General features: G+C 36.6%; 2 protein-coding genes across 2 annotated transcripts in view; one reads left to right on the top strand and one right to left on the bottom strand.

Annotated features, from left to right (window-relative positions):
• The window catches only part of mdh1ab (malate dehydrogenase 1Ab, NAD (soluble)), a 37,567-nt gene extending 37,039 nt beyond the window's left edge, over positions 1 to 528 (bottom strand). The window contains exon 1 of the mRNA XM_056264316.1: positions 396 to 528. Within this exon, the coding sequence (XP_056120291.1) occupies positions 396 to 398 (3 nt within the window). The 5' untranslated portion in view covers positions 399 to 528. The remainder of the gene's footprint in view (positions 1 to 395) is intronic.
• Positions 529 to 1,608: 1,080 nt separating this feature from the next.
• wdpcp (WD repeat containing planar cell polarity effector) overlaps positions 1,609 to 12,831 on the top strand; it is a 70,507-nt gene continuing 59,284 nt past the window's right edge. Inside the window, 1 exon segment of the mRNA XM_056264312.1 lies at positions 1,609 to 1,688. The gene's annotated coding sequence lies outside the window, so the exon portion shown is untranslated.

Below are 12,831 nucleotides of genomic sequence, written 5' to 3'. Positions count from 1 at the left end.
CATTTCTTCAAATAATTCCCTTTCACTATATGGCAATTCTGCAGAAACCTTCATTTGTAGCAAATTAATGTATTTGCATTATATTCAGAATCACTAATCTATGACTTATAGCAATACACCTCAAAATGCCTTTAACTGTTCGATAAAAGGAATATCACATGTGCAAACAAAAGTTCTTGAGTGTTATATTCTAACAAGTGTAATCAACATTATGCAATTCTTGGTTCCCTAACAGTAGCCTACATGATACATCTGATCTAACAGATAACTGCAAAAGTTTAGGTTCTGCTATAATTCTTAAAGTAGGATAAAACTGTCACTTTCCGCTAACGTGATCATATATTGACAGTAAAATACACACTTTCATATATATTTGGAATAATCTTTTGTCTTACCATTTTCAGCTGGTTTAGAAATGACAGAGGCTTTTCCACTACTCCGGTGATTGCGGAGGTCACCCCTATTTCTCTCACGAGGCAACAAGTTGTCGCTGCACCTGCGTTTCAATTGTCTACTGGGAAATGTAGTTTTTAGTGGCCGTCCAGCCGTTCATTTTGTTGAAATAAAGACTACAGTGCCTATAAAATACTTATGGTAAGGGACCCCTCTTTCACTAGTCGGACATACGACTTATCACAGCGAATCGGTTCTTTTAAACAGTTCGTTTCAAAGCACCAATACAAAAACCCTGTTTGTTTGCAGTCATTATTCAGGTCATAAAATAGTCGTTTAACATTTATGTTAGAACTTAGAATAATATTTTTTATTAATTAAAAAAAAGATTAGATCTTTAGAATAATCAAATAGCAGAAATGCTATACAACATACTGATTTAATAATAAATAATAAACAGTGCTTTACTTATTCAATTAGTACGTGCACAAATAAAATACTATCCATCATACATATTTTCAGTAGGCCTGGCTGTGTATATAGCATTTCTGCTATTTGATTATTTAAAAAATTGTCAAAGTTCAAAGAGCTGCTCGGACCGATTTAGTTCGATTCATAAACAAATCGACTGAAACATTAAAAAGGACCCGACTCTCAAGAACAATTCGTTGTGGTATAACGTAGTAAGATTATTGTATGTGAAAAACATTACGTGCTCATAAATAACATATAATAAAGCCGTTTATGCGAAAGTAAGGTGCTAATGGTTTAATATTTAAATATGTGTGTAAGTGTATAATTGGACAATAAAGCAGTTATGAAAAATAACCAAAACATTCCTCGAAAAAACTACTTAGGCCTATTATTTAAAGAATCTCTCGGGTTTGTTTGTAAATGGTAGGCCTGCTGCCTACTACAAAAATATCAATTAATCCTGATCCTGACTGCTGGAACAACCCGGAAGATGTTAAAGTTTACCGTAGTGTTTAGGAAAACAACGCGAGGGAAAAGTAAACAGTGATGGAGAGTTTACAGTTGCGTCCGTTGCTTAGACACTGTTGAAATCATGAACATGTCAATGGTTGGCAACAGCTAACATACTCTAGTCTAAAATATCGTGTGAAAATGTTTAAAAGTTCCACAAGTGAAGGAGATCGCCTTTAACGGCAACAGTTTAATTTTTTTTTACCAACGTTTCTCCTGAAGGTTTGCAGTCGTCTGGCAACAAACACACACGGCGACTTTGGCATCAATTCAATCAAGTGGAGATCAACAGATTATTTGTGAACTAATCGGTAAGTCTATGAATGAGTCAGAGCAGCCTGTGCACTGGAGTATTTTAAGTGGTGAATCATACATGTGTATGGTAAATTGATTTAGTAGAAGCTGTTGTACGCACAGTGTTAAACAACGAGTGTGTAGTTTTTTCTCGTCTCACCCGAAAAATTGAAATTTGCAGCAGTCAGATATGTCGGAATTCGGCGGACTAACTTACCACCACTTCGGACTGGACCGGTTCTGCTGAACGGTCAAGGTTCACTGCTGTCGGCAGTCTCGCCACTGATTTCTTTGCTGGCTTTTGGTTTTGTTGAGAGTGTGGAAAATATTATTAGTGGACATGTGGTAGGCTATCTAATTTATAAATTGGAATATAGACTGTTATTAATCTAGTAGGTAACAGATATAGCCTATACCAGTAATTATCTGATAGGCTAAGGAATGTCAGAAACTATCAAAACTAGGTTATTATAGCCTATCTTGTATCCCTTACAAACTTATGGATATAACGTTACCCCAAACCTGTTTTGGGATGCAGGAGTTAGTTATTAAACCGTAGGCTATTTCCCCATTCTGAAAAAATAATTTCAGTTAGTAAGGAGGAGGCTAGTAATTGTCAAATAGTTTCTTCTAACTGTTGTACAAACAAAAATAATTTTTTCAACTGATCTGTTATCTTTATTCTGTCTGAAAATACAGCAGAGAGCAGCCATGTCATCACACACCCTGTATACCTTTATGATAGATGGCCTTCGCTCCCTCCTACTGTACATTGAGAGGTTGATATAGGGCCTCTGTATCAGTTTAGTGCTGTGAGGACCCTTGCTCTGGGTGAGATAGATGATCTCCCTGCTGCATTTTACATGAACTCATTACAGGCTCATTACAAACTGCCTGACAAAGGAGCTGAGGATAATGTTGCTTTTTCATGTGATGTGCACGAACAGAACAACACCAAACACTCTTCTCCACAACACAGTTTATGAAGTGCTGCCGGATCACTGGAAATAGTTTTATGCATTTAATTGTAGGCCTATTTGGAATAGAGTATTATTGAGAATATTTTATAGAAGACATTTTTTAAAACATCTAAGCCTGCCTACCTTCTTGTCTTTCTTTTGTTTCTCTTTCTTTCTCTCTCCCTCAGGCTGTTTCATTCCTGTTGTTGTGTTTTGTGGTGTTTATAACACCTTCAGTTTTCTGTAAAAGGTCAAGTGTCATATGCCTTTACAATATATATAATGCATATTTTGTTATAAAGAAATACATTATTTTTGTCAGATACTACAGTAAGAAAGTTTTAATTTAACTTATAAAAATTTGAATTATGCTTATGTGATAGAGAGATTGTACTGATGCAGAATAAAATGTAACGATTAGTTAATATTTATTAACTATATCAGAAAATATCAGATCACTTTGGAAAACATAGGCCTATTAACCTTTAAATCACATAACCTTTGCTTTTAACCATGACAGGATTGTCACACTAGCAAAGGCAGTTTTGAAATATTTTAGTAGCGCAGTATCAGATTGCACCCTGTGAAAACTGAAATTCTAGAATAATCCAGACCTGCTTCAACAAGCCCCCCATTTTTAAGACCTTAATCTGTGCTAGATGTTAGTCAAGTCTCTCCATGTCAAACTATTGAAAATTAAATTTCATTCAAATTAAATCATTAACAGATTGACTGCATCCGAAAATGGCAGGGTCCGGATTTTTATTAGCATGAAGCACTAATTATTATCAAGCATTTGTGAGATGCTCTTTTTATTAATTTTTCAACCATTAAGACTTACTGAGCTGAAAGTTTTTCTGTACTCTTTAAATAAATAATAAGTTGACTGATTTCAGGCTTCTGTTTGTGGATTATAAAGTCATATCTCAGCTGTCATGTTTCAGATGCTGTCCCTGATTCAGTGCACCTATCAACTCACGCTCTAGCGACTTTAGCTGGTGTCTGCCTCTTTTTTTTCACAGATTTTGTGGATTTTGCATTGCTTGTGTCATGTCAGTAGGAATGTTTGTTATTGTGTATAATGCTCACGCTGTACCTGGTGAAATGAATAGGATATTCATGGTCTGTGCATATAGAGAGAAAATCAAAACAATACCTGCATGGTATCCGAGAACATCTGCACTCTTTGACCTCATCAAACCATACCTATAAAGAGGTGTACTGTGGGATGTGTTATCACTTCAGTGATTCAGTGAGTTATAAGGTGAAAGAGGAAAAATATTGGGGGTTTGGGTGAGAGAGTGTGAAAATGGAAGAGTTTTTGACCTCTTAAACTTTCTTAATGTGACCTGAGGTCAGACCAACATAGCTTTTTGGACAGTGAAGGAAGATATATTTGACTATTTTTTAGTTTTTGAGGCAGTATGTTTATTTATACTATCCATGTGTCAGAAATTAACTGAATAATATGAAATATATATAAGAAATTAATTACACTTCCATGTAAGACTTTTTCCTGAAATAAATAAATACTTTTATTCAGCAAGGCATTAGATCAATTTCAAATAAATGCTGATCTTTTTAACTTTGTATTCATTAAAGAATCCTGAAAAAAGTATCACTGTTTCTGCAAAAATAAAAGCAACACAGCTGTTTTTAACATTGATAATAATAAGAAAAGTTTCTTGAGCAGCAAATTTGCATATTAGAATGATTTCTGAAGGATCATGGGTAACACTTTATAATAAGATTTCGTTAGTTAACATTATTAACTAAGAATGAACAATACTTCTGCAATATTTAGTCTTAGTTTGTTAATTTGAACATTTACATTGTTATAATCAAAAGTTGTATTTGTTAACATTAGTTAATGCACTGTGAACTAACATGAACAAAAAATGAATGACAGTTTTTTTTTTAACTAATAGTCTCAAAGATGAATAAATTCTGTATCAAATGTATTGCTTATTGTTAGTTCATGTTAGTTAATACATTAACTAATGTTAACAAATGAGACCTTATTATAAAGAGTTACCGGATCATGTGACACTGAAGACTGGAGTAATGTTGCTGAAAATTCGGCTTTACTATCAGGTAAATAAATTGCAATTTAAAATAGATTCAAATAGAAAATACTTATTTTAAATTATAAAAATATTTCACAATATACCGTTTTTACTGTATTTTTGATCAAGTAAATGCAGCCTTGGTGAGCATAAGACTTCTTTTAAAAACATTGATCTCAAACGTTTATTGTATACATAAAATATGAAAGAAAAATATGGAACATTTTTTGACCACATATTATTAATATCTGGGGCTTTTTTTCAATTTCAGTGGCATTTTTACTCCATACAGTTGATTTCAGAAGTGTCATGACATGTTCAACTGTATGGTTGTATCATTGCTCCATAGACGTTGGTTCCTTTTTGTTTGTTTGTCTTTTTAACTGAAACCATCAGCATTCACCCATGGTACAAATGACAGAATTGGCACTATGAAAGTGCCAAGTATTATGTGTACATGGACGTTTTGTAATCCATGTTGATTGGATTAAGATTCACATACCCTTATTTTGTGATTCTAAATATTTTTCTGTATTACAATGAACTGCTTTATTCAAAGGCAGTTGTATCTGTTGGTGATCTGGGACTGTCTGTCAGTGACTCGCCAAAATCCCTAACCAGACAACTGTTATCTCTTTTCCATTATCTTTTAGCAAAAACCATCTTGATAATGTGCTGTCTCTCAATGGGGTTACTGAAAACTGTGATGTCCATCATTGAACTTATTTCTTAGAATGATCTTAGATCATTTTTCTAGTGTCCGAAGTTTGAACTGGAGTTCAGCCTTGTGAACAATAGGTGTCAGGGTAGCACTAGTTTTGTAGTGTAATTCCTATAACAAACATAAATGCAACAAAATAATAAACAAGAATCACCTTTGAGTTTGAACTTTTATATTCCACAAATCACAGAATGGTTCTATTTTAATTGTGCTCATTTATAACCTGCACTTGTTTGGAGTTTTGAAGGCACTACATTTATTTCCAGCCCCTTGAAAACCTGACTGGAAGTAATTGAGCGAGTGTTTAGTTTCTCCTCCTTTAGGGGTTTTTAAGACAGCCGCATTTCAGGTTGTCACATTGTTTCACAAATGTACAGCTTGGTTCTCCTGGCTGGTGATCATTCTAAGTGCTCTTTGATTTAGCTTCAAACAACAAAGCCCTCCGGAGTATTTACTCAAGAATGCTTTTTCAACCCGAGACTTCCCCATGCCTGTCAACTACACACTCTGTCAGCCTTAAAATTTCCCATGCCTGGCACACACACACACACACACACACAATCTGATCAAAGTGAAAGCACACACTTCACCTGCTTATAAAGCTGTCCCGCCCTTCACCTGTCAATCACCCTGTCTATCCTCTTCTGTGTCTGCTAAACATGCCATGAAATCCGCTGAGATATTGGTGTCAACTTAATTTGACTGACTGTATAATGTGCCTTTTCCTTAGCATAAGGGTACATATTACTTTTTACACAACAATAACAAAAAATAAAATGAGATAAAGTACAAAAAAATATATTTTAAAATGTTATATATGATATTTTGTTATATTATTAATTGTTATTGTGTGTGTATTGGTTCATGTTAAAAAGCAGGCTTTAGATCAGTTTTGCCGTAGATGGTGGTGAATCTCCTAGATTGTAGTTCTCTCTGCGTGACAGTGGAGTGTGCTGATGGGCCACACATAACCATATAACCCACTGCAACGTTGCATTGTGTTTGGTCTCTGGTCTTTTTTGTTATTTTGTTGCTTGCTTCAACAGTGCTCTTCTTAGAGTCCTACACATCCACTGCACTCATCTAAAGGAGTGAATCATTGCCTTGGGGATCAGAGGCTGGTGCTGTTCAAGTCGCCCTTTGTGTTCAGTTGTAGCTGTCCAGCAATCAAAACATGTTGCATTAATTCAAATCCCTTAAACTGGACAGGCAATCCTGGCCTTCACACTCTCTTGCACAATGGTGAGAAATGGAGAAACAGAGACAGTGAGCATCCTGGACCGGGTCCTGAGTTTGAGGTTTGTTTTTTTGTTTGTGTCTCTTTCAGTCAGTGTAGGGATTAGGCCTGTAGTCGTTGTGCCCTAAGTTACCATACAGATGTTAGTTGGGATAGCATTGTCACGCCAACCATAGCCTCCTGTCTGGATGACGGGCTAGTCGGGTCCTCCAAAAAACATTGCTCGCATGTACTGTATGCAGGTGTTTGTGTGTGTGGTTTGGGGTGAGTCCAGTGCCATTTGTGATTCTGACAAAAAAAAAAGCTAGTTTCAACACTTTCAGTCATCTGTGTTTGTGTGTGTCCTGTTCTCCCTCTTTCAGTGCTAAAAAATATAGTTATCACAGTATAGTACTGATTTTACCGTGTTGAACTGTTCAATTTTTTTCTGTTTATATACAGTAGGTATCAATAGACAGTGTCCGGCTTTATGGGAGTTGATAGGTTTAAGACAAGCTACAGCACAATATTCTGTTTTCCTTTGTGGAAACTTTTAAACCAGACCTTAAAACATAAACATAATGCTTGCTGGTTTTTTTAAAAATATTTTTACTTGCCATGACAACATTTTCACCAAGCCACAAATATGATGTGTATAAAATATCCCAAAAAATATTTTGTTTTTAAACCGTAGTGTATATTTCTGTAAAGAAAATAAATCCTTGTTTTAAGGATATTTACATATTTTTTTACTTAGAAACAAGACTAATATATTAAGAACATATATTTTTTTGCTCTCAACAGTTGTTTCCTGGGAATAAATTGTGATGTGGCACCAATATGAAACTCAAAAACATTGGTAATTATGCTGTTCTTTGGGCACACTTGTCTCATAGGAGCCTTTTAGGCCGTCAAAGTGATGTAACTCGCGGCAGAGGCATGACACATTCTCAAGTAAAGTCCACGTCACTCGCACTGGCTCTTAGTCACACAACTGCTTGGCGAGGACCATCTCATTTAGTTCATCAGGAGAGGGTGATGTCTGAAATATGAGATCTCTGATAATCCATTTTAATTCTTTAACTGCTGCAGAATACTCTCTGAGCTCTAGTCCCGGCCCCGCGGGCCCCTGCTTGGGAAAGCTGATATAGGATCTGACAAGACAGGGCTTGACACAGCAATGCACTTCCCTGCCATTGTGTCCACTGACCTGGGGCCAGCTGCCTGCATTTGAGGATTTTCCCATATAAAGAGGAAGAGGGGAAACATGTGTATGTGTTGACTATCATCAGTCAAATACAACATGTAGCAGCCATGGATAGAATGGCAGGGAGTGTGTGTGCTGGGTTTAACATCAAATGGGCATCCCATTAGAGTCGAAGCCATTGTGATTGTAGAGGGGCACTTGGGTGGGTGTGTTTTGTGTATGCATGGTTGATCAGTCTGGTTTTTTGTCAGATGGAGCTCCACCAGGTGTCAGAGAATTCCCAGTTCAACCCAGCACTCTTTTTCCGCCTGCTCTCTCTGTTCCTTCTCACCCGCTCACAGACTCGCATGATGATGCTCAAACTCAAAGGTCAAGGGTCACACAGGAAAATCCGACCTTTATTTTAAATTGAAAATAACTTTGTGTCTCGTCTCTGTCTGTGGTGAAGGCTTTAGGGGTCAGAGAGAGGGCAAGACTCTTATCCAGACGGCCAAAAACACCTGGAGAAAAAGATAACATTTCATTACAAGTTATACTTCAATTGTCAGTGTAGTCTGTGAAAATTGTGCATTGCTAGTAAACAGTCTTTTTTTTTTTTTACACGGATTTCAACCAGCCTGACTCGGCAACATTGGCTCCACCAATGGCAGGAATTAGGGATGGGACTATCTTTTTGTTTGACGGATGGCAATTCTTTTTGATGCCAGAAATTATATTTAATAAGTTTAAAAATATTATACTATATTATATCTTTTTTGGCTAAATTGTTGGATTTGGATATAAATAAGTGGTCCCATGATTTTTCCCATGAGAGGTGCATAAATTATATTTTATATTTAATTATATTTTCAAAATGAAAAATATAACAGTTTTCATTTAGAAATTGCTAGTAAATTTCACAAATAACTATAAAGAAATGGCACGTACTGTAACACATTGAATTAAACGTGTAATTTTGAAATAGATTTTTTTATTTATTAAACATACTCCAAATAAGCTTGGTTTTATTTACAATTTCGAAAAATCTTTTTTTTTTTTGCCAGAGTTTCATAAAAAGATCTCTGGGGATGTGATTTTTTTTGTCCTCCGTGTGGTCTGATGTAGAAATAACTCTGAAAGGTCTAAATGAGGTCGATCACTCTTGATGTCACCCTGAAGAAAAAGAGAGTGAGGGAAAGAGAGTGAGAGGAAGGGCAGGCATGTGCTGTGTAGCTGCCACCATGTCAACTTTTGCCTTTCTGGACTGACAGGTTGTCATTTTTTTCTGACCGCATCCTGCAGATTCTCCGTAATGAGCTGCTGTGAAGTCCGGAACATTCTCCTGACCTTTCAGCTGCTCGCGACGTTCCGAGGTCTTCTCCTTCCACGCATCCTTGTCAAAGGGCCAAACCGCAAAACGTCAGGGGATGAACGCTGGCAGGGACATTAAAGAAAGTAAATCCAACAACAAAAACAAAGACACGGACACACTGACACCTGTCTCACCAACAACCGCACTGGACACTGATAGACAGACTCCTAGAGCTGCTTCTCCGTCATTTAGCGGCTCCTTGCGGTTTTGGCTTTTGTTGATGCTGATGTTTACTCACCTTTGGTCACCAGAATTTATTTCACAAACAAACTCTAGCCTAGTGTTTGAAAGTCACAGGGAAAAAAAACCCCAGACATTTTGTCTGTATGCAGACAAAAAAAGATCCCCGCCATTTCTTAAATGACAAGAAATTCCTTGGCTCTGAGAAGTGTGACCCAACCTCACGCCCCCACTGTTTGGCTTTCTGCTCCAGGTCTCTGGGTAAACACCTGCTTAAAAGGCATCACTCCTTTTTTCTCTCTTCTGTTCTTTTCTTGGCCCTCTTTCTACTGATCATTTTGCTCTAATGACGTTTACAGATGTACTTAGACCTCCTTGTGAGTGTTTTAGACACAGGCTATTACCACCCATGTTTACAGCTATGCTAACAAGAATCGCATTACGCCCGACCTGTCGGGATAGAAGAATTCAAACCAAAGCTCATTCAAAGCTCTCTTTATCTAAATGCTTAGCAAGACAGCCAGCCTGGACATTCAATTTAAAACTCCCATACATGCAGTCATATAAGTTTGTGGGTATTAAATTGTTGTAAACCCACATTCACACATATAAATACACACACACACAAACACATAATAATAATATAACTACACATTGAGTCAATTTGACATGGGTTTGACTCAGTTTTGCCCAGATTTTGAGAAAACTGAGTGTGAAGGACATAGCTGGCTATCGATTCTGATGTCCCGATTGGATTCGATTCCTATTCACAAGATCTCAATTCGATTCGATTCATTTAATTCAATGATTAAATTTTCACTGGCACCACCACAAAAAGCCACAATTGAGCCATTTATCCTTGTATTGTAATAAATAAGGTTATGGCACCTACAATTTGAGATACCAGTGAAATTTAACAATTCTCGATTCCAATTTCGATACCACAGCTAAAACTACTAACTAAATTTCAAAGACTAAAGACAAGTAAACAGTCATTAATAAATAAAAACAAAAAATTTAACTACAAGCAATAGCACAAATGAATAAATACAAAAGAACAAAGATACAAATTAAATAATCAGTGCTTTTAATGTTTTTCAGGTAGGCAAGTACAGAAACTGAATAAAGTAATCTATTCTGTAAAATAACACTGCATACAAATTAAATAAAGGTTAATCCTTATTTAAGTTACAGAAACGGTATTCAGTAAAGAGCAAAGAGTGATTTCTTTGTCTTTTGTAGTTTGATTAGCAGCAGGAATATTAGGCTGCTGTCGCTTTAAGACTAATGCACGGACCCAATATAATGATGGCATGCACATGCATTCTTTCTCTACATTTAACTTAAGCCACAACCGACTTGGATAATAAGCCATAACTTTTTACTTGGATATTTGCAAAGGCAGGCATTTTGAGACAAATCTGTGTGAATTTGCCAGTTTAGGCACAGGGAGACATGAAAGAGAATTAATTTTAATATTTGCTCCAGACGCGCTTCGGGTGTGTGCGCACACAAAACTTCTCAGCGCACGGGTTCTCTTTCGCTTGATTGCTTAAATTGGCAAGGCTTGAAAACGTGTGCAAATTATACACTTTCGTGACTTTTAGATTAACGTCAATCAGATACTATTGAATTTACATGGAAAAAAAATTATTCGTGGCTTTTGAGAATCGACCAAAAAAAAAAAGGATGAAAATTAATCAAAAATAGATCTTGTTTCCCAGCCCTGGATATAAAAAAATCTATCAACTTTTCCATCAAAAATATTTTACTTCTTTTCAGCGTGGATGGATGTTACTGTTTTATTGTTGTAGGTCAAAACTACCATTACTAAAATAATGGAAAAGGGTAATATTGCTTTTATATAGCTGTTAATTTAACAAGAAATTATTATTGAGTAACTTGCTTTATTTTTTTGCTTCACCAATAAAAATAGTTCTAAACTAAACCACAGCAAATTTAACTTCTGCACATTGCCCTGAAGGAACAAGGAAGTGTTTTTTTAAATGAATCAGTTGTGTAAATTATTCTATGGCCCTGTCCCAAATGGCACACTTCATGTGCACTTTCGGTCTTGTGGACTTACAATGGCTGCCGCGTGCGCGTGTCCGTTAAGTCCGTGAGACCGTAGTGTGTCCCATTTGTCATTTTTAGATCTCAGAAGGGTGCTCGCGAGCGCCCCCTCTGCGGTCGATTTGCGCCCTTGATGCGCACTTTTGCCGAGCCCGCGCTGATGCGGACTCCACAGCAGACTTCTTCCCGACATTCAAAGCGGCGTTACGTCGCGAAAGTGCGGACTCAGAGGAAGACCGCGAGTGCTTAGGGTTCCATTTGGGACAGGGCATATGACTCACTAAATACTATTCAAGGACTTTATGAGCAATTATTCTATGACTCACTAAATACTATTCAAGGACTTTATGAGCATGCAAATTGGTATGCAGTGAGTAAATGTTTAATTCCTAAAAAATAATGTTTTTTTAATGAATCAGTTGAACCAATAAGTAAATGACTCACTCAAAAAGACATAACCAGCAGAAAGAGTCACTGAAAAATCCCCCCCATAATGTACAGCTGAATCATTAATGCACGCACAGTTGCACACTGTACAATATACACACTGTACAAAAGTTTGGGGTCAATAAGATTTTTAAAAATGTTTTTGAAAGTCTCTTATGATTCACAGTAAAACAGTAATATTGTGAAATATTATTACAATTCAAAATTATTGTTTTCTATTTTAAATGCCTTTTAAAAATGTATTCCTGTGATGGCAAAGCTAAATTTGAGCTAAATAAGCTAGCCTAAATAAGAACCATTTCTTATGATTACCAATGTTGAAAACAGTTGTGCTGCTTAATATTTTTGTGGAAACTGTGAAACCATGTTTTTCTGGATCCTTTGATGAAGATAAAGTGCAAAAGAACAGCATTATTTGAAATGTCTTTACTGTTTATCAACATATATATATATATTAGGGGCGTAACCGTTCCGTTCTCCAACCATGGTTCGGCACGCACTTGTACCGCTGTTCTTAAATCTGACGATGCATTTGTAATATGGTTTGTAGAAAATAACAATACAAAAAACAGACAGACAGAGTTTCGCCTCCTAAAAATCTCCATCAACTGAATTGGCTCGATCGCTCTCTCTCCTCTCCAGCTGGTGTGTGGTGAGCGCACTGGTGCCGTTGTACTGTGGCTGCCGTTGCATCATCCAAGTGGATGCTGCACACTGGTGGTGGTTGAGGAGAGAAACCTTTGTTCAATGCGAGTGCCATATGCTGGACATGACCAGTCATTTATACGCCATCATCATGAAGAACCTTCCATGGATTCTTTCCATTGTTCAAAAGTTACTTTAGATTATTAAAATGTTCTTCACACTAAAAAAAGGTTATTTTGGGAATGGGAACCAAAAAGGGTTCTTCTATGGCACCACTGCTAAAACACTCAGTTAA

This window comes from Rhinichthys klamathensis, unplaced genomic scaffold, assembly GCF_029890125.1.
Source record: "Rhinichthys klamathensis goyatoka isolate OS25496 unplaced genomic scaffold, OSU_Roscu_1.1 h1tg000220l_1, whole genome shotgun sequence".
In the NCBI taxonomy this organism is placed as follows: domain Eukaryota; kingdom Metazoa; phylum Chordata; class Actinopteri; order Cypriniformes; family Leuciscidae; genus Rhinichthys; species Rhinichthys klamathensis.
This window is presented reverse-complemented; position numbering and strand designations above follow the sequence as displayed.